Here is a 22,166-nt window from a genome sequence, read left to right on the forward strand (position 1 = left end):
GCCTGTGGGGGCAGCCTGGGACCGGAGAGGATGGTGGGAGGGGCGGATGGCAAGTGACACCACGCGCCCACGCCTGCCGATCCCGTCCACGCCGAGCAGGTGCTCTCGCTGGCCCTGTGCGCGCAGGGGAAGCCAGGCGGAGCCCTGTGTCTGAAACACCTCGGCCTGTCCTGCTCTCCCGCTTCCCAGAGGCTGGACGATGAGATGGCACGCCGGCCGTCTGGATGCTGACGCGGGGAGAGTGGGCCCCAGGCCTGTGCCCCAGGTTGGGCCGTGAGGGGAAAGGGCTCGGCTGACCGGAGGCCTGAGGGCCCCGGAGGGCGGTGGCCCCAGACTCAGTGTGCAGTCCTCAGTGGCCAGGCTGCTGTGGGAAGAGAGACCCAAAGTGAAAACACAGCGGGCAGAGCGACAGGGTGGCTGGGGAGGCGGGGACGCAGAGCCTCAGAGCAGAGGCCCACACGCTGCTCCCAACCTTCGGCGTGAGGGTGAGGAGGGCACAGAATGTCTGCCTGCTCCTCCTCTCTGCTCCCTCCTCATCTTTCTGATTTTCAGCACTGAGGATTGAGTCTGAGGCCTTGCCCTGAGCCACATCCCCAGCCTTTTTCTTATTTTTTGTTTTGAAGCTGGGTTCCCCTAAGTTGCTGAGTGCCCAAGCTGGGCTCAAGCTTGCAGTCCTCCTGCCTCAGCCTCCCAGAGTGCTGCGATTGCAGCTGTGCACCCCCACACTTGACCTGATTTTTCTAGTTTTGACGCTAGTTGATGAGTAGAGAGGAGATCGGTATATTCCAGCCTGGTCCTAGAAAGGTGCCAGGAGGTAAGTGCCACCCTAGCACGCTTTTCGTTCTGAGCTTATAAACAGCAGGTGCCAGAATTCACAGTTCAGAAACTGCAAAAAAGTTCAGCAAGAATGTCACCCTAATCCTGCTAGGCAGAGAAACCCTTGGTCAACGCTGTCTTGTCCTTCACTGGTATTTATTTTGTGCATAGTTTTTAATACCATAATCCTGACCACGCTGTATATAATTTTGAATTTCACTTCTTTCCATTTGCCCTTGCAGCCTAAAGATTCTTTTTCATGTCACTGCAGTTCTGAATAAACATTTTAATGGCCACATCTTTATCATTTTCTCGTTTGCCAGTATTAGAGTTTCTTTGCCCGTGCTTTCCTATTTTTGAGCATCTGTTTGTCAGATCTTGGAGTCCGTAAATAAGGTTTGGGCGTCAGTCCTCAGGCTTGCAGACTGTGCTGTGTTTTGAACTCTCAGGCTGGGTCCAGTTCCCAAAATGGACTGACAGGCGTGGGGCCGGAGCTCAGTCAGTACCTGTGCACACCACGCTGCATGCCCCTCCCCGCGTGATCTGAGGCTGCTCTGGGCCTCGGGAGGAGACCAGCCGCAGTGGGTGAAGCCGCAGACCTGGGAGACGGAGCTGAAGCTGGAGCCTCGACTGTCCTGTCTATGGAATGGGCTGCGCGGCTTCTGCTCTGGGACGTTCGGGGCCAAAGGCCTTGCCCATGCTTCTCAATGCTTAGCAGCATCCCTGAGCTTGGCGCCATTGGAATCCGTGTGTGGCCGCCGGAAATTTCCCCCAGTGTCCCCTAGGGGCAAAATCAACCTAGCCGCAAACCCCGAGTGAGGTCAGAACCCACCGGAAGGCTGTGTGCCCCTCATGGCACCTGCTCCGCCTCGGGCCCGGCGGGTGGCACCGTTCCTCTCCTCTGTCCCCATTGCCACCCATGCTGCTGTGACAGCACCAGGACCATGATGCGGCTGAACAGAGACTGTGTCCTTGGGGCAGAAGCCCCAGGTCTAGGCCAGCGAGTTTGCTCACTTGAGACTGGCGCTCTTCTTCCGGGATGGCCCCTGACGCCAGGTCCTCAGGCAGAGATGGAGCGGGGAGAGGACACAGAGCCCCGGGCCCAGCGGTCACACTGCCCCCTGGGATTAGCCGGCACAAAACGCTCTGCTGGGTTCACACGGCCCCTGCGCAGCCATCCAGACGTTGGGCCAGGATGCACTCTAGACCCGCTGTCCTCACGCCACCCGGCCCCGGTGGCACAGACTGGCCCTTCTCTGCAGGATCCTGTCAACAGGACGGCGCTGCTGAGAACCTGTGGGAGGGGCATCGTGGCGCTGCGGCTGCTCTCGGGAAAGGAGCTCCATGCCAGCTCCCCAGAGGGTGGGCAGAGTGGATGGGGTGGGCCATCCTCGTAACAAGCACCTTTTCTGGAGCCACCAGAGGAGAAGGGACTCCCATGGCCTTGCTTCGTGTGCCTAGGTTCACATTGCCTGTAAAAATGGCATACTGGAAGTTTCCATGGGAAGATGGAGTATAAGAGGGGTAGGGTGAGGCCGCCTAAGCCCCGCCAGGCCACACTGGTGGAGGTTGTAGCAGGAGCTGAGGTTAAAGCCTGGAGACTGAGCTCTATCCCCCTGCCCCAACCGCCCTCCCAGGTCCTCTGCTGACTGCAGGAGCCCCCAGACAAAGGTGGGCTGCAGACAGAGCCTCTGCAGACTTAAATGTTGATCCCACCCAAAATATCTTTAACAACATCCACACCAGTTTCCCACCCAACAGCTGGGCACCCTGGCCCAGCCACGTCCTGACCAGGGTCCCCCACCTGTGTAGGTGAGATGAATTTCTGTGGGACAGGGTAGTGCGACTATCTTGAACTCACTTCAGCCCTCCTCACTGTGAGGAGAGAGGTCCCCAACCCCTCTCTAACACCTGTTACTCATAACAGAAGGCAGCCACTGTGTCATTTCCCGCAGACTTACTGTCATGTGACTTTCTGTCTGTCATGTGACTGTGTGGGGCACATGCACTCCTTCTCCATTAAGGAAGTGATGAGTTTTCCTTTGCAGATAGAAGCATTTAAATAAAGCAAAATGAGCCCACTGAAAGTCGGTAGCAACCAAAGCAGTGTTGCACTGTGGCTTCATCCACAGATGTGGTGCAAAATGGCCTGCCTTTGGGAACAATATCTTAGCCAGAAACGCTGGCTCTGCCCACAGGATGACCCTCCATGGGGCCAGCTAGGAGCATCCAGGTTTGGCTTAATCAAGGAGAAGCAGGAGAAAGACCATGTTGTAGCTACTTTCCTCATTGCTGAGACAAAACGAACAGCAGTGCGTAAACAGCAGTCACACCCTGGTGGGCTCCCTTAATCCTACCCAGGACTGTTCCAGCCCAGTCAGTGGACAGGTTCCACAACCACACACCTTCGTCCCAGCATCACACACTCCAGGCCCAGCCAGCTCTCACAGCTCCCCTCTGACTGCTGAGGCTTTGGGGGCATCTAGACACAGCCGTAACGGACTGGAGCCTCCAGTCTCCTGGTGCCCGGAAGTGGTGGAGCCTGGGCAAGTCTGGGTCCGGAGCCGGCGTCCCGCCCCTGCTGCTCCTGCTGAGACCCTCAGAAGCCTCCGCTTCCTCATCTTCGGCTCTGTCCAGGGTCCTCCCTGGACTGCCTGTCATTGTAAGTGACACACTGGCCGGAGTCGCTGGTGTCGGGAGAGCGGCAGGGAGAGGCCGTGCGGAGGAAAGTCCCTGAGAGCACTGTGGGGACAGGCGGATGTTCAGGGCAGAGCGGCGGGGTGCAGCCCGTCCCTGTGCTTGGGGAGCAAGGCTGGCCACACTCGGGGTGGCAGAGTGGCAACACAGGCGAGACAACAGCGTTCCAGAGAGTGGGATGGCACGGGCCCCGCGGCCTAGTTACGCCAAGTGCCCGCTTGCGTGAGGACCGCAGCCCCAGAGGGCCCCTCTCATCTGCCATCTCATTTCTGTCCGCAGGTGACCTGGTGTCACGCGCCATGCACCACTTGCAGCCACTGCACGCCAAGCACCACAGCAACGGCACCCCCCTGCACCAGCGGCAGGGCGCCCTCTACTGGGAGCCCGAGGCGCTGTACACGCTGTGCTACTTCATGCATTGCCCCCAGATGGAGTGGGAGAACCCCAACGTGGAGCCCTCCAAGGTCAGCCTGCAGGTGGAGAGGTAAGCGCAGCCTCCGCCTGGGCCCGTGGGGTCTGCAAGGAGACCTGCGCAGCCCAGGAGCTGCCAGGGCTGTCAGGGACCCGTGGGTCCACAGAGTCTGCCTGGGTCTGGGAACCCTTCGGGTCAGAGGAGCCAGGCCGTGTGGTACTGTGTGGTTTCCCTGTGATGACAGCAGCCTGCGGACGCCACCTCCTCAGGGGCACTTGTCTCTGTCCTCCTTTCCCTGCGGCGGCCCTGGGCCCTGGGACACCGCTTCTGGAACTGGGGCTCCCACCACCCTTCAGGACAGGAAGCATGGAGGGCTGCTCCTCCCCTGTGGCCCAGGCCCCCTGACCCCTCTCTGCTCTGGCCACCTCACCCTACTGGCCCCAGGAAATCTCAGGGCAGCCAGTGGCACACAGGCTGGGGCTGTCTGGTCTTCTAAGAACCCAAGTCAGCATCCGTGTTTCAGTGCGTCTGGGGCTCAGTGTCCACTCTGGTCCTCCCAGCAGCCGGGCTGACCAGGAAGCACCTTGTGCACAGGCAAGGCACACCCCACATGCAGAGGTGGCAAACGCCTGCTGTTCCTGCCGAACTCAGGCACAGACGGCCTCACTCGGCTCTTCGTGGCCGTGGAGTTGGTGCAATCTCGGCCGTGGCCTCTGACTCGCCTGCCTCCCTTGGGACTCCCCTCTTCAGATGAGCTGTCTCCACCATCCGGGGCAATGTGGGACACCCGGAGCCTCCTCCCGTGCTGCCCTCACTCCTGTGCCCTCTCACACTCGGGCTGGTGGTGTCCTTACAGCACTTGGTCTCTCCTCCTGATCACAGCAACCGGAACTTATGTAGCCACCTGTGTGTGTGGCCGTGGGCCCGTGGTGCCGTGACACACGGATGAGCTGCTGCCTAGTCAGACCCACTGCTCCCTGTGGGCTATCAAACTCCCAGGACTGAGCTGCCCCTTCCCCTGGCTTACCCAACTCCTCCTCTTCCTAGCCCCCAGGACTAGCACCACCCTCAGCTGCAGCCTCCTCAGAGCCCAGGACTCCCCCACCCCACATCCAGCCCCAGCTCCCCACCTGCCCCCTGCCCAATCCATGGCTGCGGCTGTGCTCTCGTCGCTGGGCGGCCTCTGCTCTGAATCCCCTTGGTCTCCTGCAGGGCAGCCTGGTCTCACGACACCACCGTCCTCCCCAGAACTTGTGATGAAGGCCCTGCCGCCCACGCAGTCACCTGGCTCCCATCCCGGCGTGCTTGCATTTTCGGATCCCTCCCTTCCCGAATCTGTTTCTGAATTTGGAGCAGGGCTTGGGCAGCTGAAATGCAAGGCCGCCCTGGCAGGGCTCTGGCCCGGGGTCATGCTGGGCTGTGGGGAGAGCTGAACCTTAGTTTGTCATCTGAGAAGCATGAAGTGCAGTCCAGCGCAGACCCGCGTGACCTGGGCAGATATCCGCGTGGGCACCGGGCGCGGCTGGCTGTCTGCGTCCTAACGCTTGTCCCCCTGCTGCAGAAGCCCGCAGCGGCTCTCCCCGGGAAGGGCTGTGTCTTCCCACCCCTCACGGGACAGGCTTGGGGGTCACCTCTGACGTGCACATGGGAGGACTTCTGCTGGAGGTGTCCTCAGCACGCGTGTCCACACGTGGCCAGGCCAGGCCCCATGAGCTAGTGAGGGAGAGCAGGGAGTCTGCCCCATCTGCGCCACCTCCTCGGTGCCCATCTGGGCGAGGCTGTGCTATGGAGCCACCTCCCTCACCCAGGGCCTCGGCCTTGTGCGGGGCTGGTGAGACGTTAGGTGCCCAGCGGAGCCTGGCAATCAGGGATAGGGACGGGGCTATTCCAGGCCTCACACCTTCTCAAGAGCCATCTTGCCTCCGGGGAGCCATTCTTGGCTCAGTGTCTGCCCTCTTACTGTCACACAGTGTCACTTCTGGTTGTGGCGAATTGTGGATGATACTGCTGTAGTCAGTGTTTCTACAACTTTGCTATTTCTTGAGCTTCTAAAAACCCATCTGGCACTACAGACATTTTTATCTTTAAAAATACCCAGAGCAGGGCAAGGTGGTGCACACCTGTAATCCTAGCCATCAGGAGGCTGAGGCAGGAGGATCACTGCAAGTTTGATGCCAGCCTGAGCTACATAGTGAGTTCAAAGCCAGCCTGAACTGCATGGCAAGACGCTGTCTAAACATAGCAACAACAGCAACAATTACTCCGAAAAGTTGCATAGGATTTACGATGGACTTTTGTGTCACTGCTGGAACATCTGCAGTCTGGAACACGACTCCCCTCCGACATCACTGTCCCTCCTGGAAATCAGTGGTTGCCAGCGTCCCTGGCCGTGGAGGATTTCGGTAACTTGTCGCCCCTAGGGCAGAACTGACATGGCCGCTGTCGGGAGCAGGGGGGACTGGGAGGAGCTCAGAATGAGAGCAGCTGAGTGCAGGGCCCCTGAGGGGCCACACAGAGGGGCTCCTGAGCCTGCCCTCACCCCTTCGACTTCTCCATCCGAGCACCCGGCCGCATTTCTCCTGGGTTTTATTGATTTCAGCCACATCCTCCCCTCCTTCCAGGTTACTCTGTGGATCTTTTCATAGCTATAATACAAGGTGTTACAAATTCAAGGTTTATGCTGCTGTGGCCTCTGTTTCCTGGAAATATATATATATATATGTTCCTTTTCTAATTTTGGAAAATGTAGAAAAGAAAATAGGGGAAGGAAAATTAACCCCAGAGGTAGCCAAAATTAGCATTTAGTGCATTTTCCTGCCCTTCTTAATACAGTGGGAGGGGGCTTTTTAAATCCCTGTACTGTGTATAGATAATTGTATATTCCTTTTTTTATTTTGCTTCATAATATACCAGGGGTATTTCCTGGCCCTGCTGTGGAGCAGTCGTTTTTAATGACTGCACGATATTCCATCTGCTGAATGCACTGCAGTTTGCCTCGCGGTTCCCAGGCTGCTGGTCGCGTGAGCTGCTTCCGATTTGTGAATTGCGGTTCTTTCGAAACCACATGTAGTGGCCCAACTGCAGCCTCGGGAGAGAGGCTTGCTTGGAGCGGCGAGATCTTGGGGCGCTGGCCCTGCCCACTGCCCCTCTGCCAAGGCGCAGGCCCTGAGGGAAGGGGAGCCAGGGCGGCGCCTGCCGGGCCCCCCGCCTTCTCTGAGATTAAAGCCCAGGCGCCTGACGAGGCCATGTCGGGGAGACCGACGCCGGAAAGGCCTGAGATTCGGCAGTGTCACAAAGGGAGTGGCATGTGGTGCCGGAGCTGCTCTGGGGACCCCAGGTCGCATTTCCTCAGCTGACCTCCTGCACCCCGTTCATTTTGTGAAGCTTCTCCCCACCCGCTTCCGGGGTGGCCCGGCTGCTCCCGCCTGCCCTCGGGTGGCAGGCCACGGACCCCATCACCCTGCAGCGACTTCCAGGCCAGCGTGGGGCTTCCTGTGCTGCTCCTTGAGATGGCTGAGGACAGAGCCTCTGCGGGGTCACAAGAGCAGGATTGGTGTGGAGTGGCCCTCGTTTATTTGTCCGACCACTCAGAGATACTCGGGCTCTACCCAGCCCCGGCAGAGCCTGCCCTCGCCAAACTTCCACTCTACCAAAGGAGGCAGAAAAGGAGCAAGTGCACAGGTCATGACCTATCAGGCATGGACGTGATGCTGATTTCAGTAGGGCAGTCAGGGGACGCTTCTCAGAGGAGGCAGCGTTTGAGCGGAGACCTGAAGAAAGCAAGGTCGCGAGCCAGGCGGATACCTGGGGAAAGCTCTTACCAGGCAGAGAGGATGGCGGGTACAAAGGCCCTGGGGCAGGAGCTTGGCATGCATGAGGAGCCCGAGAGGCCAGAGCAGAGTGAGAGAGGAGAGCAGTAGGAGGCAAAGTCCAAGGTGGGCAGGTGGGTCTGCTCCTACTGGGCCTTTGAGGCATGCAGAGGAGTTCAGTGTGGTGAGAAGCACAGGAAAGTTGAGTTCAGGGGATTCTTTGATTTGAACTGAACCACGACAAATGACTGCAAACAGCTTTGAACGGAGCAGTTGCCTGTCTGCCCTCATTACTGTGAACACAAAAGCATCATGGACAGCTCTACTCCCGTGTGAGTCTCCTGTCCTGGGTCTGGCACAGCTGAAGACAGAAACTGGAAGCAGGAGGTGGTCAGGAAGGCAGGCAGTGTCAGCCCTGAGCGAGTCAGTCTGTCCGTGGAGGGACCAGCTGACCCGTGACGTGTGCTATTGAACGCAGGCTGGGGGACACCACAGGCGTCTCCTCCCAGTATCTTCTGGGGACCATCCAGCTGAGGCCCAGCCCTGGACACTCCCGGGCCAGCAGCTCCTCTGCATCTCATTAGGAAGGCCGGCTCCTGAGCCCTGGAATTGGAGTCTGTGTTTTTACGCATTCCCAGATTTCTGTGCTTTCATCTTGATGAGGCAAAGCTCCAGAGCTGCTCCTTGGGCTCCTGCAGGACCCCCGCCCCCAGGACCACACCTCACACAGTAGGGCTGTCACTATGGCAACCAGCACGGCCACCTCTCACCCTGCCACCGCCCACCTCTAGTGCCCACAGATGCAGCAGGTACCCGGAGTATTGCTATAGAAACTGGGACCAGATATTGTCTGCTATCAGTTCAGCAGCTTTTCCTCCCCTCTCCGTGTCTCTGGAACAATGAGCTCCCTGAACCACAGCCAAACATCTGAACTCCTCTCCAGCTGCGCAGATGTGGCAGTAGGAGCAGCGAGGAAGGGGCTGCACTGACTACAGAGCTCTGCGTCCATCTGGGAGGAAAGGCAGGGGCGTCCTCTGTGTCCCCGTGAGGCCGGGCCTCTTCCTCCTCCCAGCAGAAAGACGGCTGGGGACACTGGGACAAAGTGGTGACAACATGAATGACAGCGCCCCCATCGAGCAGTGGACACACCCCAATCCACCCTTGCACCCACACTACTCGTTCCCTTCGGCCGCTGTCAAACGTGGCCACCAACCCGGAGACCAAAAGGAGTTTTACAGTTCTGGATACCAGAGATCCGAGCTGAGGCTCCCAGGCTGGAGTCTGGGTGTCGTAGGGCTGGTTCCTTTGGGAGGAGCCCACAAGGATCCATTTCCCGCTTGTGCAGCTCCAGGGGCTCCCTGGTCCTTGGCCCGTGCCACCTTCTTCCTGCACTTCTGGCCTCTGTGGCCACACGCCCTACATCCTCCTGGGCCTTCCTGCTCGCCCCACTAGGACTCGCGTGATGGGATGTAGGACCCAGTGTATAACATGGGGTCTTCTGTTCAGATTCTTACCTTAGTCACATGTACAAAATATGTTTTGCCAACTCAGACACAAGTCCAGGGACTAGGCTGTGACATCTTTGGGGGCCATTATTTAGCCAGCCACGTCCTCTGAAGGGAGTCCTGTCATACTCCCCAATTTTTAAGTCAGAAAACAGGCACAGCCATTTAAATATGTCATTCAGTGTTACATTGTGTCCCCACCCATTTTTGCTGCTATAATAAGATGCCTTATACTGGGTAACCTATAAACAAGGGTTCTGAGGCCAGAAGTCCAGTCAAGACCCAGCAGGGATGGTCTCCGGTGAGGGATGCTCTCTGCTTCCAAGATGGTGCCATGCGCTGCATCCTCCAGAGGGAGGGAAAGTGGTGTCCTCAGGTGGCAGAAGAGGTAGAAGGGTGAGAGAGTACCCTCTCCTCATCCTGATCCCCATCATGACAGCGGAACAGGACACTTTTCTGCAGCGCTTCCCTGAACCACTGTTGCTTTGGGGATTTGGGAGGGTTGTTTTTATTTATTTATTTATTTATTTTTTGATACAGGGTCTCACTATGTAGTTGAGCCTGACCTGGAACTCACTACGTACCCAGGCTGGTCTCGAACTCACAGTGATCCTCCTGCCTCAGCCTCCCAAAGTGCTGGGATTATAGGCATGCACCACCATGAATTTATTGATACAGGGTCTCACTATGTAGTTGAGCCTGACCTGGAACTCACTACGTACCCAGGCTGGTCTCGAACTCACAGTGATCCTCCTGCCTCAGCCTCCCAAAGTGCTGGGATTATAGGCATGCACCACCATGCCCAGCTGCTTTGGGGATTTTTAACATGAATTTTAGTGGGGCACCCTAACCTCTTTTGTGAGAAGATTCTATCTTCTAACCTTCCCAAAATTTCCATCCAAATGTTTGCTGGACCTCACATCAGACCCATTCCAAGCCACCAAGCAACTGGCTGTTCCAGTAGCATCAAAGAATATTAGGTATTCTCTTCAGTAGGAACCAAACCAACCAAAGCTGGCCAACTAAAACAAATCATCCAATTTGTCAATAAAGATTTATGGGCACACAGCCATGCTCATCCATTTAGGTGTGGACTATAGCTCCTCCTGTATGGCAGACCTGAGTACTTGCAGCAGGGACCACCTGGTCTGGAAAGTCTAACATATTTGCTAGTTGTCCATTTACAGAAATGGCTTGGGAACCTGAGCCAAACCCACTTCGCAGTTGAAGAGACTGAGAGCCAAACACACGAGCCAGAGCTGGAGTCCAACAGCAGCTGCCGCCGGTCCACAGTGCCTCGCTGTTGTTTGTTCATCCACCAGTCCTCTCAGGAACCCTCACATTCCTCCATCTGCCACTTGAAGCTGGGCGCTGCAGCCCTTCTGAGCTGACCTGCCGGCTGGACCCTGCTGAAGCCTGCCTAGACCTTCTCTCCCTGTTGTCAGGGTTTGCAAGGGGATAGATCTCATGTAGGACGCGTGATTTATAGGATTGTTTTATAACATTCACCCAAAAATTCAAATGCAGAGGAGTGCAGGAGATCTGTCCACACACTGAAGATCTGAAATCCAGCCGAGGGCCTGGGTCCCACAGCAGCATCCCGCACAAGTCCAGCTTAAGGCCCAGAGCCCATGGCAGCGTCTCACCCAAATCTGAACAGAGGATCTGCATGGGGAAGGCCCGAAGGCCAGTGGTGGAAGCTGGAAAGTCTGCGCAGGTGTGGTGAAGGGTCTGTGCCACCATGCTGAGGGATCCACCCTGGAGCCAAGAAGCAACGCTCAAGGCTTCGAAGACCAGAGCTCCCCTGAGGAGAACAGCAGCCATCCCCACCACAGTGAGGACCCAAGCTTCTCTAAGGATGAGAAGAGCCGCGGCAAGCCTCGCCAGGAAAATCGATAGCATCTATGTTCCCTCCTGTTCTCCTATTTATGCCATTGGCAATCCTCAGGAGGGTCTTCCACTCCCGGAGCCACACTGACTCGGCTCAGCTGGGTGTTCCAAGCTGACCGGTCGTTAGTCCACCACACTCCCCCCACCCAGCCCCTCTCTTGATGCCGGGGGTTTAAGTGCTGGCTACCCTGTTTGAGTTCATCGCCTGCCTCGTCTGTGCATCCCAGCCACTTGGCAGGGCTAACAAACCTGGCTTGCCTTAGAATTCCCAGAATGCAGGTGCCCGGGCCCCTCCCCAAGTCCTATTCAGCCAGAACTCAGGGTGTGAAATCTGGGCCTTGGCAACCTGGCTAAAGCGTGAGCAACTCGCTGCTTCTGGGTTGCAGTCAATGTGAACAAGCAATAGTGGAATGCAGTCAGCACCAGAGGGGTGATGTTCTCCTAAAATGTACGTAAGGAAAAGGTGATCTGTGTTTTTCCTGAGCATTCTGCACCCTCTCCTTGACGCAGGGCCTAGAATTCTTCCCTGTCTCCAACTCTTCCAAAGAAAACATCACAGATAATCTGTTCTCCTCCACCCCTCTGAGCAGGCAAGATAAGAAGATTTTTTAATGAGTTGCTAGCAAAGAATTCATGAGCCTATAAACTATTGAGGTGAGCGTGATGATGAGAAGAAGATGTTGAAAGGAGAGAAGAGCTACAGAGAAAATCCCAGGGGAAGCTGGACTCCTGGATTCGAGGGAACCAGCAGTCCTGGTCTCAGACCTTTGCCCCTCTTTGATATTTATCCGGCACTGCTGCTGCCCCAGGGCTGGGACATCAAAGGCAGCAGCCAGCTGCCAGGCCCTGGGGCTGGGGCTGTGCTTGAGGCCACTACACCAGGGAAAGAGAAAGCACCTCTGAGGACAACCGGGGGAGTCTCGGGGGCTCATTTCCAAGAGTGACAGAGACAGTAACAAAAACAAGCCCTGCTTCACCTGACAGTCCAATCCAACTCAGTTTCAAGCCAGTGTGCGTTTATTGAGTGCCTGATTCAGTTTACGTTGACGCGCCAGGCCAGGGGAGCCACCAAGCCCGTCCCGCAGGCCCACGGGCCTAGCAACATGATTGCATTAGCTTCACCAGGAAGGGATGGGTATCTTAGTCTGTTTGGTGAGCAAGTACTCACTGGGTGCCTACACCTGCCAGTCACTGTCCCAGGGCTGCAGCAGGAGCAGCAAGCCCAGCACCCCAGGTCCCTGCCCTCTGGGGTCTGTGTGCTGACTGGCACCATGGGCCAAAGGAGGCGGAGCAGGGAGGGCAGAGGTCCCAGGAGAAGCACTGAGGAACCACGGGATCTGAAGTGTGGCTTGGGGTTTTTAAACAGCTGAAGGCCTGTACCCCACGGCCTGGGCGGGGCCTGCCAGATGGCTCCCCAGGGTGCCCGGGAAATGACCAGAGAATGGCAGTGTCACACAGGGCTGCGGCACACAGGCTGTGTGGTCTCCTCGCCCTGTCCTGCAGCTCTTGCTCTTACCCTCCCTCAGTAAACATAAGTCTGCTTTCTGTGAAACGGGGACCCACACACCTAGCTCCGAGGTGGGTCTGAGGCACGAGGGTGGGAGTGGAATGGGGTTGACGGAGAGGGACGTGAAGGCCGGGTCACTGCTTACGGTGAAAGTCGTGTGCAGTCGGCCTGCAGGAGGCCTGGAATCCGGAAGCCTGGTTGCCTTAGACCGGACCCTCTGCCTCACTGTGGCCCCGGACCAGAATGGCCTCACAGTGCATTTCTCAGAGCATGGTCCCTGCCCCCTTAGGTCAGAGTCACAGGTAGGGCCTGCTCAGTAGAGTTCAGGCCTTGGACTGCTGTCTGCATTTCTGGAGTGGCCCGGAACTGCATTTTAATGCCTCTGCCCATCCCCTGCCCCCTGACTTTGGAAGAGAAATTTTCTCTAGAAGTGCACATCTCCTGCTCCCCCTCATACCCTGCCAGGACTTGGGGTGGGGTGGGAAACATCCCCCCCTTCTGAGGGCCTTAAACTCACCTGGGTGCTCTGTAAAACCACCTCGGATGGGACGAGTGTCCACGGTCCCTGAACCTCGCCCCATCTGGAAAGCTTTGCACTGGGAAGGAATGGGAGCCGGGCTGGGGATGCAGTGCAGTCCTGGCCTGCAACAAGCTCAAGGCCACAGCCCAGGAACTGAGGCTCCAGACCTGAGGGTGAGCAAGGCCCCTAGCCCAGCTTGCTGCTGTCGCTGGGCTGGGAGAGGCTGAAGACTTGGCTGGGGGCCCTGGGCCAGGTGGGAGGGACGCGGGCTCTGGGGATTGGGCGCCCAGCAGGAGCCGGCCTTGCTGTGCGCCCGCCCGGTGCTCCCAGTGACGCACTGCCTCCCATGCCGGCGGTCACTCGCTGTCCCCGGGCACACATGAGGAGACCAAGGTCCCACGACGGCGATGGCACAGAGCCTACCCCCGGGTCACCGGCCCGGTCGGGCTGCCTGGGGAGGCTGTCGCCGGCCTGCGGGGTCCCGAGGCAGGGGCAGGGGAGGGGAGGGGCGGTGGGGCAGAGCGGGGCGCCCCCTCCCCCAAGGGGCCATCCTCACCCCCTTGTCCCCCCCAGGCCCTTCCTCGGGCTGCCGCCGCTGATGGAGTGGATCCGGGTCGCTGTGGCGCACGCAGGCCACCGCCGCAGCTTCTCCATGGACAGCGACGATGTCCGCCAGGCGGCCCGGCTGCTGCTGCCCGGTGTGGACTGCGAGCCGCGCCAGCTCAGGTAGGAACCAGCGGCTGGGACGGGGGGCGGGGATGGAGGCGGGGACAGCAGATGGACGCCCCGCCCCGCCCAGGTCCCACCCATTCCCCTGCGACATCCCCAAGTCGCTAAGCAGTCGGGATCACCGTCACTGCCCCTAGGGTCCGTGGCAACCGCGCGTGGGGCTGGGCAGCTGGGTCCCGGTGAGGGTGACGCCCAGGCGGGAGGGGCGGTGGCCGCTGCTGCTCCCTGGTGGCTGTCACCGGCGGCTCTCGGCTCTCTCGGCTCTCGCTGGGTCCTTTTCCCTCCCTTCCCTTAACGCTGGGGGTGGGGTTGGAGCCCGGTGGGGCTGCTGCGGACCCGGCGCACTGGCTCTGCTGTGCAGAGAGCCATAGACTCTGCGCTCCTCGGGGAGCCCTGCTGGCTCCCAGACAGCCCAGAGTCCAGGGGAGGTGGTGATGCATGCGTCTGTGCACAGGCGCATGGGCGGCACTTTCGCAACTCCCCAGCTGTTTTCCTGAGCCCCTGCCATCACTCCCTGAACCCTAGGGGGATTAACTGCTCCCCCCAGCTCCCTAGCGCAGTCAGGGATGGTGCGGAATGCAGAACGAGGGGCCCAGCCCAGTCTCTTTGAGGACTAATTAATGTCTAGTATCCCCGAGCCCCGTGAAACAGCTGTCCCGTGCCACCTCAAAGATGGAGAGAGCCAGGTGCCAATAGGTTAAATACCAAGCCAAGGAGCTTCCGTCGGAAATGCTCAGGATGCTAGTCCACAACCCAGACCCCTGGGCCTTTGCTCCAGCCTCTGGGCTCTCACCTTGGGGTCTGTGACCATGCCACCAGGACTCACCCTGTCCCCTAGAGGAGCACAAGGTCTCGGGAGGGCTGGGGGTGGCCATTTATTGAGCGACTGCCATGTTCCAGGTTTTGCAGTGGGAGATGTGTGTGCTCCCTTATCGGTTAGGACAGCTGGCATCAGGGGTGCCAGGAAGGAGATCCCAGGGCCTCGGCCTCTGCCCCACTCAGCTTGATCCCGGGTGTGCTGGGTGCCCTGGCTCTCTTCCATCCTAAGCCCGGGACTACGGGGGCGCAGGGAGCACTGTGTTTCCTGAGCACCAGAGTGACAGAGCTCCTCCTCGGCTGAGCTGTCACGAAGCCTCCAGCTTAAAGAGTAGGAACCTCCAGAGCCCACTGTCCAGGTCCAGATGCTCTGCTCTGATTGATGCTCTGCTGTGCCCTTGGCCAAGCTCCCTGACCTCTTTGGGCCTTGGTTTCCCCACGAGGGACATAGCAGTGTGAGTAAGAGGTCCATGCACGCTCAAGGTGAGCTCAGAAACCTGACGCACCTGCAGACCACAGCCGCAGGAAGTAAGGGCTCGGGCTGTCTCCGGGTCTCTGCAGTGGTACGGTGCACACAGAGATGGGCCTTTGACCTTCCTCTGATGAGGCTCAGGGTAAATGTTGGTGTCCCCAAAAGCTGTGCTGCTTGCTGCACAGAGGAGCAAACCAAGGCCCCGAGAGCATCGGTAGCTCCTAGACTCATGGTGTCCAGTGGCAGAGCCAGGAGCACTGTCAGACCCAAGCTCCGGGCATCTAACTGGGCACAGCCGGCCACAAAGCATGCACAGACGTCAGTCTTGTCCTTGTCCCCGAACCAGTACAGTGTGACAGCCATTTACATAGCATTTGCATTGTGTTGGTGCCAGGCTGAGGCTGTTTGGGACATGTGCAGTTCATGTGAACTCTGCCCCACTGCACAGCAAGGAGTCACCGAATCTGCTGCAGGCCTGGAACCTGTCCCCTGGGGCTATGAGGGCAGCTGCAGTTATCCTGGTCCCTGCCCTGGACTGGACAGGGCTCTGTGACCCTCTTCTGGGTGGATCTGTTCCTCTTCACAATTCTGCGGACCTGAGCCTCCAGCTGTCTGCTTGGGCCCTGCAGCACAGGGCGTGGTCTGGTGACCACATGCTGTCACTCCAGCAGTTACACCCAGGACGTCTCAGTGCTGGCACACGGGTATGAGTGAAATGAGGAAAGAGACCCCAGGCCCAGGATCCAGCTCCATCCACGGCCCTAGCTCTGAGTCTCATATCTCCTCCATCCTTGATGCGTTTGTCCCCCCAATGACCATATGTACTGGTCAGTTGTCCCATGGGCTGTGAATTTAGCTCAGTGGTTTCACCACCTGCCTTGCCAATGCAAGGTTCTGAGTTTGGTCCCTGGTACCAAAAAAAAAAAAAAAAAAAAAAAAGTTCCAGCCACCTCCTAATCACATTTGGAAATAATGTCCAAGGAGAAAACTAAAATACAATCAGCCCTCCATAGCTGTAGGTTCTTGGGCCACAAATTCTACCAACTGTGAAACACAGATTTTTTTAAAAAAATTGTTTCTGTATTAAGTATAGACTTTGTAATTATCCCCTATACAATACAGTATAACAACTGTTTACAGAGCATTTACAACAAACTAGGTACAGCGAGTACTCCAGAGTGCTTTACGGTGTGCGGGTGGATGTTCACAGCACACTGGCTACATGCGGATTCTTCCACCTAGGGATTTGAGCTTTCACAGCTCTGGATGCACGCGTGTTCCTCCCACCAACACCAGGGGAGCTCTGTGCCATATCCTGATAGTTTTCCTAAATAACAAGGGTAAGACAAGTTCTGTGAACTAGAAGAAATCCGCTAACTCCATGTACCCATCGCTCCACGTACCTTCTAGTCCTGCTCACTGGGACAGGAAGTGGGAACTGCAGTCTCCAGATCAGAGAAGCTCTGTCTGCAAGGAGGCCAGTGACCTACCGTGGGTCCCACAGGCACTGTCCATGCTGTGTATGGCAGATTGTCATCCCATTGCACATATCCGAAGGGTCAAGGTACCGTCCCAGATTGCTGTAGTCAGGGCTCGAAAGGGAATAGACTTAATACAGGACACATAATTTATAGGCTTATTTTATAATATTCACCAAAAAGTCAGGCGCAGAGCAGTGCGGGAGATCTGAATACATGAGAGACCTGAAGGATCCAGCCAGAGGCCTGGATCTCCCATGCTAGTCTGGCTGAAAGTGTAGAGCCCACAGCAGCCTCCCCCATGAGTCCAGCCAGAGCCCCAGAGCCCCAGATCCCACAGCAGCGTCTCACCCAAGTCCGTACAGAGGATCTGCACGGGGAAGGCCTGAAGGCCAGAGGGGGAAGCCAGAGAGCCTGCGCCAGCGGGGTGAGGGTCTGTGCCAAGGAGAACAGCAGCCATCCCTGGTGACAGCGAGAACCCAAGCTCCTCTCACAATGAAAACAGCCGAGTTCTCACTAGGGAAACCAGCCAGGGCAAAGCCTCCCCAAGAACATCAGTAGCGTCCCATCTTCGCCTCCCGTTCTCCTTTTAAGCCATGGACAGCCATCCACAGGAGGGTCTTCCACGTGCCTCCACTCCGCCAGGCATTCCAAGCTCGCTAGTCCATCACACAAGTCCTCAGGTTTCCAGGTGGCTCCCAGCTCAGAGTCAGCGCTGAGCCCCCATCTGTAAAGGAACAGCCAGGGAAGCTGAGGCTCTGAGGCCCTGACCAGTGCAGGAACATTGTTGGCGGCTGGATGCTGGTGCCATTAGCCTGGTTACTGGCCTCGCCAGCTGGCTGAGGCTTCCAGCAGGGAGGCAGCCGGGACCCTGCCAGAAAGGGGCGGCCGTGCCAGGCTCCCACATTCCCACAGCGCTGTGGCTCTCAGTGACCTCGGCCAGCTGCAGGGGGAGCCAGCTTTTGTGTCCACCCAGCTTCAGCGAAGCCTCGCCATGGTGATCCGGTTCTCAGCAGTGCCTTTGCACACACAGCCGCTCCTGCGCCCATGGTGACCCCTTTATTCTTCCTTGGTGAAAGTGCCAGGTCGGTCGTTTGGGCCAAGGCAGCCCTTTCCTTCCTCCTGCTTGCTTCTCCAGATGTGAGGAATGGGGGACGTGGAGGGAGGAAAGAACGGTTAATACTCCCTGGCAGGTTCATGTGTTTTCTTAATTACTGCTTTTGCAGTGCTTCAGAAATAGCAACATAAACGCTGCAGTTTTCCTCCTGTTGGTGGGAGGTGGCTTTTCTGCTCTGGAAGGGGCTCTGTTCAGAACAGGTAGAAGAAGGGTGTTGTCCAGATGCCCGGTACCTGATAGGCGGCACCTTCACATGACCGGAGGGCATTGGAACCCTGAGCTCTTTCCAGAATGAAGTAAATCTGTCACAAGTGTTGCAAACAACTTCTGTGCTGGCTGGAAAGGAAGGGCTTGGGTGGCGAGGGTACAGGATAGGGACCTGGGCCAGCACAGCCAGGCCTCTGCCCCTCTGCTGTGTTTACTGGGTTCCCTACTGCGTGCCCAGCCCCATCAGAGATCCCTTTGCAGCGGGCAACCTGTGCGGGTTACTTTCCCTACCACATGGCTCAGTTTAGCCTCTTTTTTAATTTTTATTTTTATTAGTCCTTGCTTGCAATACCAACTGATCATTCATTGTGCAGAATTAATTGGTGCATGGACATTCACATCTTAATTCTTTTTCATCCCCGTCCCCTCTCTCCCTACCCCCTCCCTCCATCTCTTGGTCCCCTTCCCTTGTGCAAAATGTCTGGCCCCTGGGCCTATGATTTGTCCTTTATTTTGCTAATTTATTTCTGCTTTGGATTTCTCACTGAAGACAAACTGTGCGACCTTGTGTGCAAGGTGGGAGCAACCCATGGTTCATGGACTAGGGGACCACGGGTGGTCAGGGTGGAAATGACCGAGTCCCGCCACCTTGGCTGCTGCTGTCAGTCCTTCGAAGCCCCCGGGGGGACCTGCTAGGCTCTGGGTTTTGGGGTCTGCTTGGTGTGGGCCGGACCGAGTTCTGAGGCAAAGGCGGCCCCGGGAGCACTGTGCGTAGGCTGTGCCCGTGACGGGGCGGTGGTGGTTCGGCCCTTTTGCAGGCTCCTTTGTGGGGCGTGGATGGCCACCAGCCACAGAGGACATCTGTGCCTTTGGGAATGGCCTCAATAATAAGGGGGCTCCAAGCCTGTTGTGTGGGGGTGCTGGTTCCAGAGCCCCAGATAACAAGGTCCGAGGACGCCCAAGCCCCTTGGACAGAATGGCATCACCTTCACATTCGTGTAGGAGCCGGTGTGTCCTCCATGTCCCCGACTCCATCTCTGGGAGGCTCAGCTGGTGCATGTGCTATGGGCACAGCCGTGTGTAGGGGACGGTGCCAGGGAGCAGCCGCGCGCGCAGGGCAGATGCAGTCACGTCTGAGGCGCCCACTGGGACTTGTTGACTGAACGGCCGCAGACACCAAGAGCGCATGGTGCCACCCGTGCCCACCCAGAGCTGGGTGGTGCCAGACCTCAGTGGACTTAGGGAAACCAAGACCTCAGGACTTGCCAGCCACCGAGAAGATGCAGGCAGCAAACAGGGGTGATGGAGGGGGAGATGCTGCCGTGGATCCAAGGTGACCGGGAAAGGAGCGCGGCCAGGCAGCGAAGGGACGGAAGGGCTGGGTTCCAATGGACCGCAGGGGAGGGGCCCGCGACCGTGCTTCACCCGGACATCCACACCTCCTGGGTGTGGGGCCAGTGGGAGGCCTGGGATGGTGAGGAGACCAGCACGGGGCACACAACGCAGCCGGTCCTCGGCCCTCAGGCTGTTGCCTGGGCTCCTCTGTGTGTCCTTGTTCCCGTGTGTCCTCAAGCATCTCCCGTGCCTGGGCTCGTCTGGCCCCCCCTTCTGCTCCAGGGAACATCGCTGGCCTTGCTGCCCACCCACTGCAAACACCCACAGCCGCTGCTGCCTCCAAGAGAGGTCAGTGCATTAGCGCCTCCTGGAACCCGGATGCCCTCCCTGGTCCCAGGCACTCTGTGGCCAGCTGTCCTTCAAGGCGCCATCTCATCACATCCTGCAGAGAAAGCAGGAGCCACAGAAACAGGTCCCTGCAGAGGAGAACACACGGGCTGGGGACACCAGCAAGCCGTGTAGACCAGGTGCAGCTGCAGAGCCGGAGTGGGGCCACATTCGGCCGCTGGGTCCTTTACATCTTGTCAAAACCCTGACTCTGAGCAGGCGGTGGCCGCAGGGCCCTGGGTTCCATCCCCAGCGCTGGGGGAAGAAAGACAAACACAGACCCTGAGGTTTCGGGTTGGGAGTTTGCCCAGCAAGGGACGCTTTCCCCAGGATGCACCGTGGCCTGCGCAGAAGCAGCTGTGGCTTTCACTTGGAAATGTCAGTGTCCCTCCCACAAGGGGGCTGAGCAGGCTTCTCCTTGCCGGCCTCTCCTTAGCGAGGGACACAGGCCTCGCAGCCAGGCTGGCAGGGTTCAAATCCGGGCTGGACCACTTACTCCCGGGGTGACCCTGGGCATGCTGTCACTCCCTATAGGCCTTGGTTTCTGGACCAGTAAAATGATAACAATCATAAACACTGGGTGAGGCCCACAGCAGGGTTAGGTGAAATAATTCCTATGAGCCTCTCTGGACCATTTAAGGTCAGCTCTTCCATCAGCTCTGGAGTGAGAGGAGTCAGGTGTGTGAGAAGCAGTAGTTGCCAGGTGTGGTGGTGCTCAGGAGGCTGAGGCAGGAGGATCACTGTGTTCAAGGCGAGCCTGAGCTACAGAAGTAGTGACCACCCAGGAGACAGACTGTAGCCCAGCAGAGGTCCTCACACCTTCTGCCATCACTGAGGGGTCAGGCTCTGAGAGCAGGTGTAGAATCAGCCAGGGTGACCGGCTTGGGAGTCACTGTCCCAGCCATGTGGTGGCCTTGTCTCTTCTCTGAAGTGTGAGGTGATGGTGGCCCTGGTTGGCTGGAGTCCCAGCCTGTCCCCAGCAGTAGCAGTAGAACCACTAAGGGGGCGGCGGGCAGGGGGCGAGGACAGATGTGTGCAGACCGCACACACGGCCCAATAGCAGGGGAGCTGCTGGGGGCAGAGAATGTTCTGGAAGAAACGACACAGCATGGACATCCCCTCCGGCAGCCAGCTTCCTCCTGTCCTTGGGCTGGAGCAGAGTCACCTGATCTCAGGGCCTGGCTCACAGTCGAAGTCCCTCAAGTCAGTCATCCACGAGGCAGAAGGCTGAACCACAGCAGCTCGGACACCGGAGCTGTGAGGGCCAGACGGGTCGTGCAGGTGAGGAGGAAGCTGTGAGACAGCCACCGAGGTTCTCCGGGGCACAGAGCCGCCACTGAGGCCGGCTCAGAGGACAGAGGTGGAGCGGGGTCATCGGGGCCGGGGCCAAGAGTGTGACCCGGAAGAGGGGACATGGGCTGAAAAGAGGCCGCCGGCCCAGCATAGCAGAGCCCATGCAGCGCTCTTGGAGGAGCAGCTGGAGAGGCTGAAGGCAGGTGGCAGGTGGCAGACGGTTCGCCAACGCTTGGACGCCATCCCGAGCTTCCAAAGTGTTAGAAGCAAACACAAACATATTTGCCACCTGCGATGCGAGCAGCCTCTTCAGTGGGGTGAGCATCCACAATGGGGCCAAAGTCCGAGGTGTGCGGCCAGCCATGCGGGATCTGCTGTCCCGGGATGGGGTAGGTGTGGTTTTCATCTTCCCTTTCTGGGCGCAGTGTTGATTCTGCTTGATCTCCGCCCAGTGTGCTCCTGACTCCTGCCGCGTACCTCCCGAGCTCTAGGGGACATCTGGGTTCCGCCGGAGCTACATTTTTCCACAAAGCCACGTCCTCACCACAAAAGCTCCTGTGAAACCACAGAGGAGGTGCCATGGTCACCATGAGGGAGCAGGGCCCATCCTGGGGACCACAGTGTCACCACGTCCTGTGTGTGTGCTGTTCTCCTGGGTACGCTGCCCCTTCCTCAGCCACTCAGGCATAGGAGGCCACACTACCAGCTGGATGAGCCCCAGTGTTTTTCCAGCTCTGGAAACTGTTCAGTTTTGGAGTCAGACATTAGCTGTGCAGTGGCAGGGACAGTCTGGCTTCCTAGGGAGACTGAGGCTGGAAGGCGATGAGGGAAGTAAGAGCAGCTTCAACTCAAGTCCTTCCTCGTGTCCCCACCCCAGGAGGGTCTGTCTTCTCTTCATCCCAAGGAACCCGGAGCTCTAGGTTCTGCAGGTGAGGGCCCCTGCCCAAGGTTTGTGGGGAGTAGGAACCCCCGTGCTCTCTCTAGAAAGGTGGCTGCAGCCGGGCGTGATGGCACAGGCCTATAATCCTAGCACTTGGGAGGGTGAGGCAGGAGGATCGCTGTGAGTTCGACCAGCCTGGGCTATATAGTGAGTTCCAGGTCAGTCTCAACTACGTAGTGAGATCCTGTCTCAAAAAAACGAAAGAAAGAAAGAAAGAAAGAAAGAAAGAAAGAAAG

The 22,166-nt window shown here is 58.0% G+C and overlaps 1 protein-coding gene across 7 annotated transcripts in view; it reads left to right on the forward strand.

The window, feature by feature from the left end:
- Btbd11 (BTB domain containing 11) overlaps positions 1 to 22,166 on the forward strand; it is a 132,292-nt gene that overhangs the window by 76,648 nt on the left and 33,478 nt on the right. For 5 of the 7 annotated variants that reach the window (XM_010637597.2, XM_010637601.2, XM_010637598.2 and 2 more), the window contains 2 exons: positions 3,793 to 3,997; positions 13,730 to 13,882. In XM_010637597.2, the coding sequence (XP_010635899.1) occupies positions 3,793 to 3,997; positions 13,730 to 13,882 (358 nt within the window). Of the gene's footprint in view, positions 1 to 3,792; positions 3,998 to 13,522; positions 13,643 to 13,729; positions 13,883 to 16,861; positions 17,737 to 22,166 lie in introns of those variants that run through there. The other 2 variants (XM_010637600.2, XM_010637603.2) reach the window with 2 other exon arrangements.

This window comes from Fukomys damarensis, unplaced genomic scaffold (assembly GCF_012274545.1).
Source record: "Fukomys damarensis isolate Sample0158 unplaced genomic scaffold, DMR_v1.0_HiC HiC_scaffold_15, whole genome shotgun sequence".
Lineage (NCBI taxonomy): Eukaryota > Metazoa > Chordata > Mammalia > Rodentia > Bathyergidae > Fukomys > Fukomys damarensis.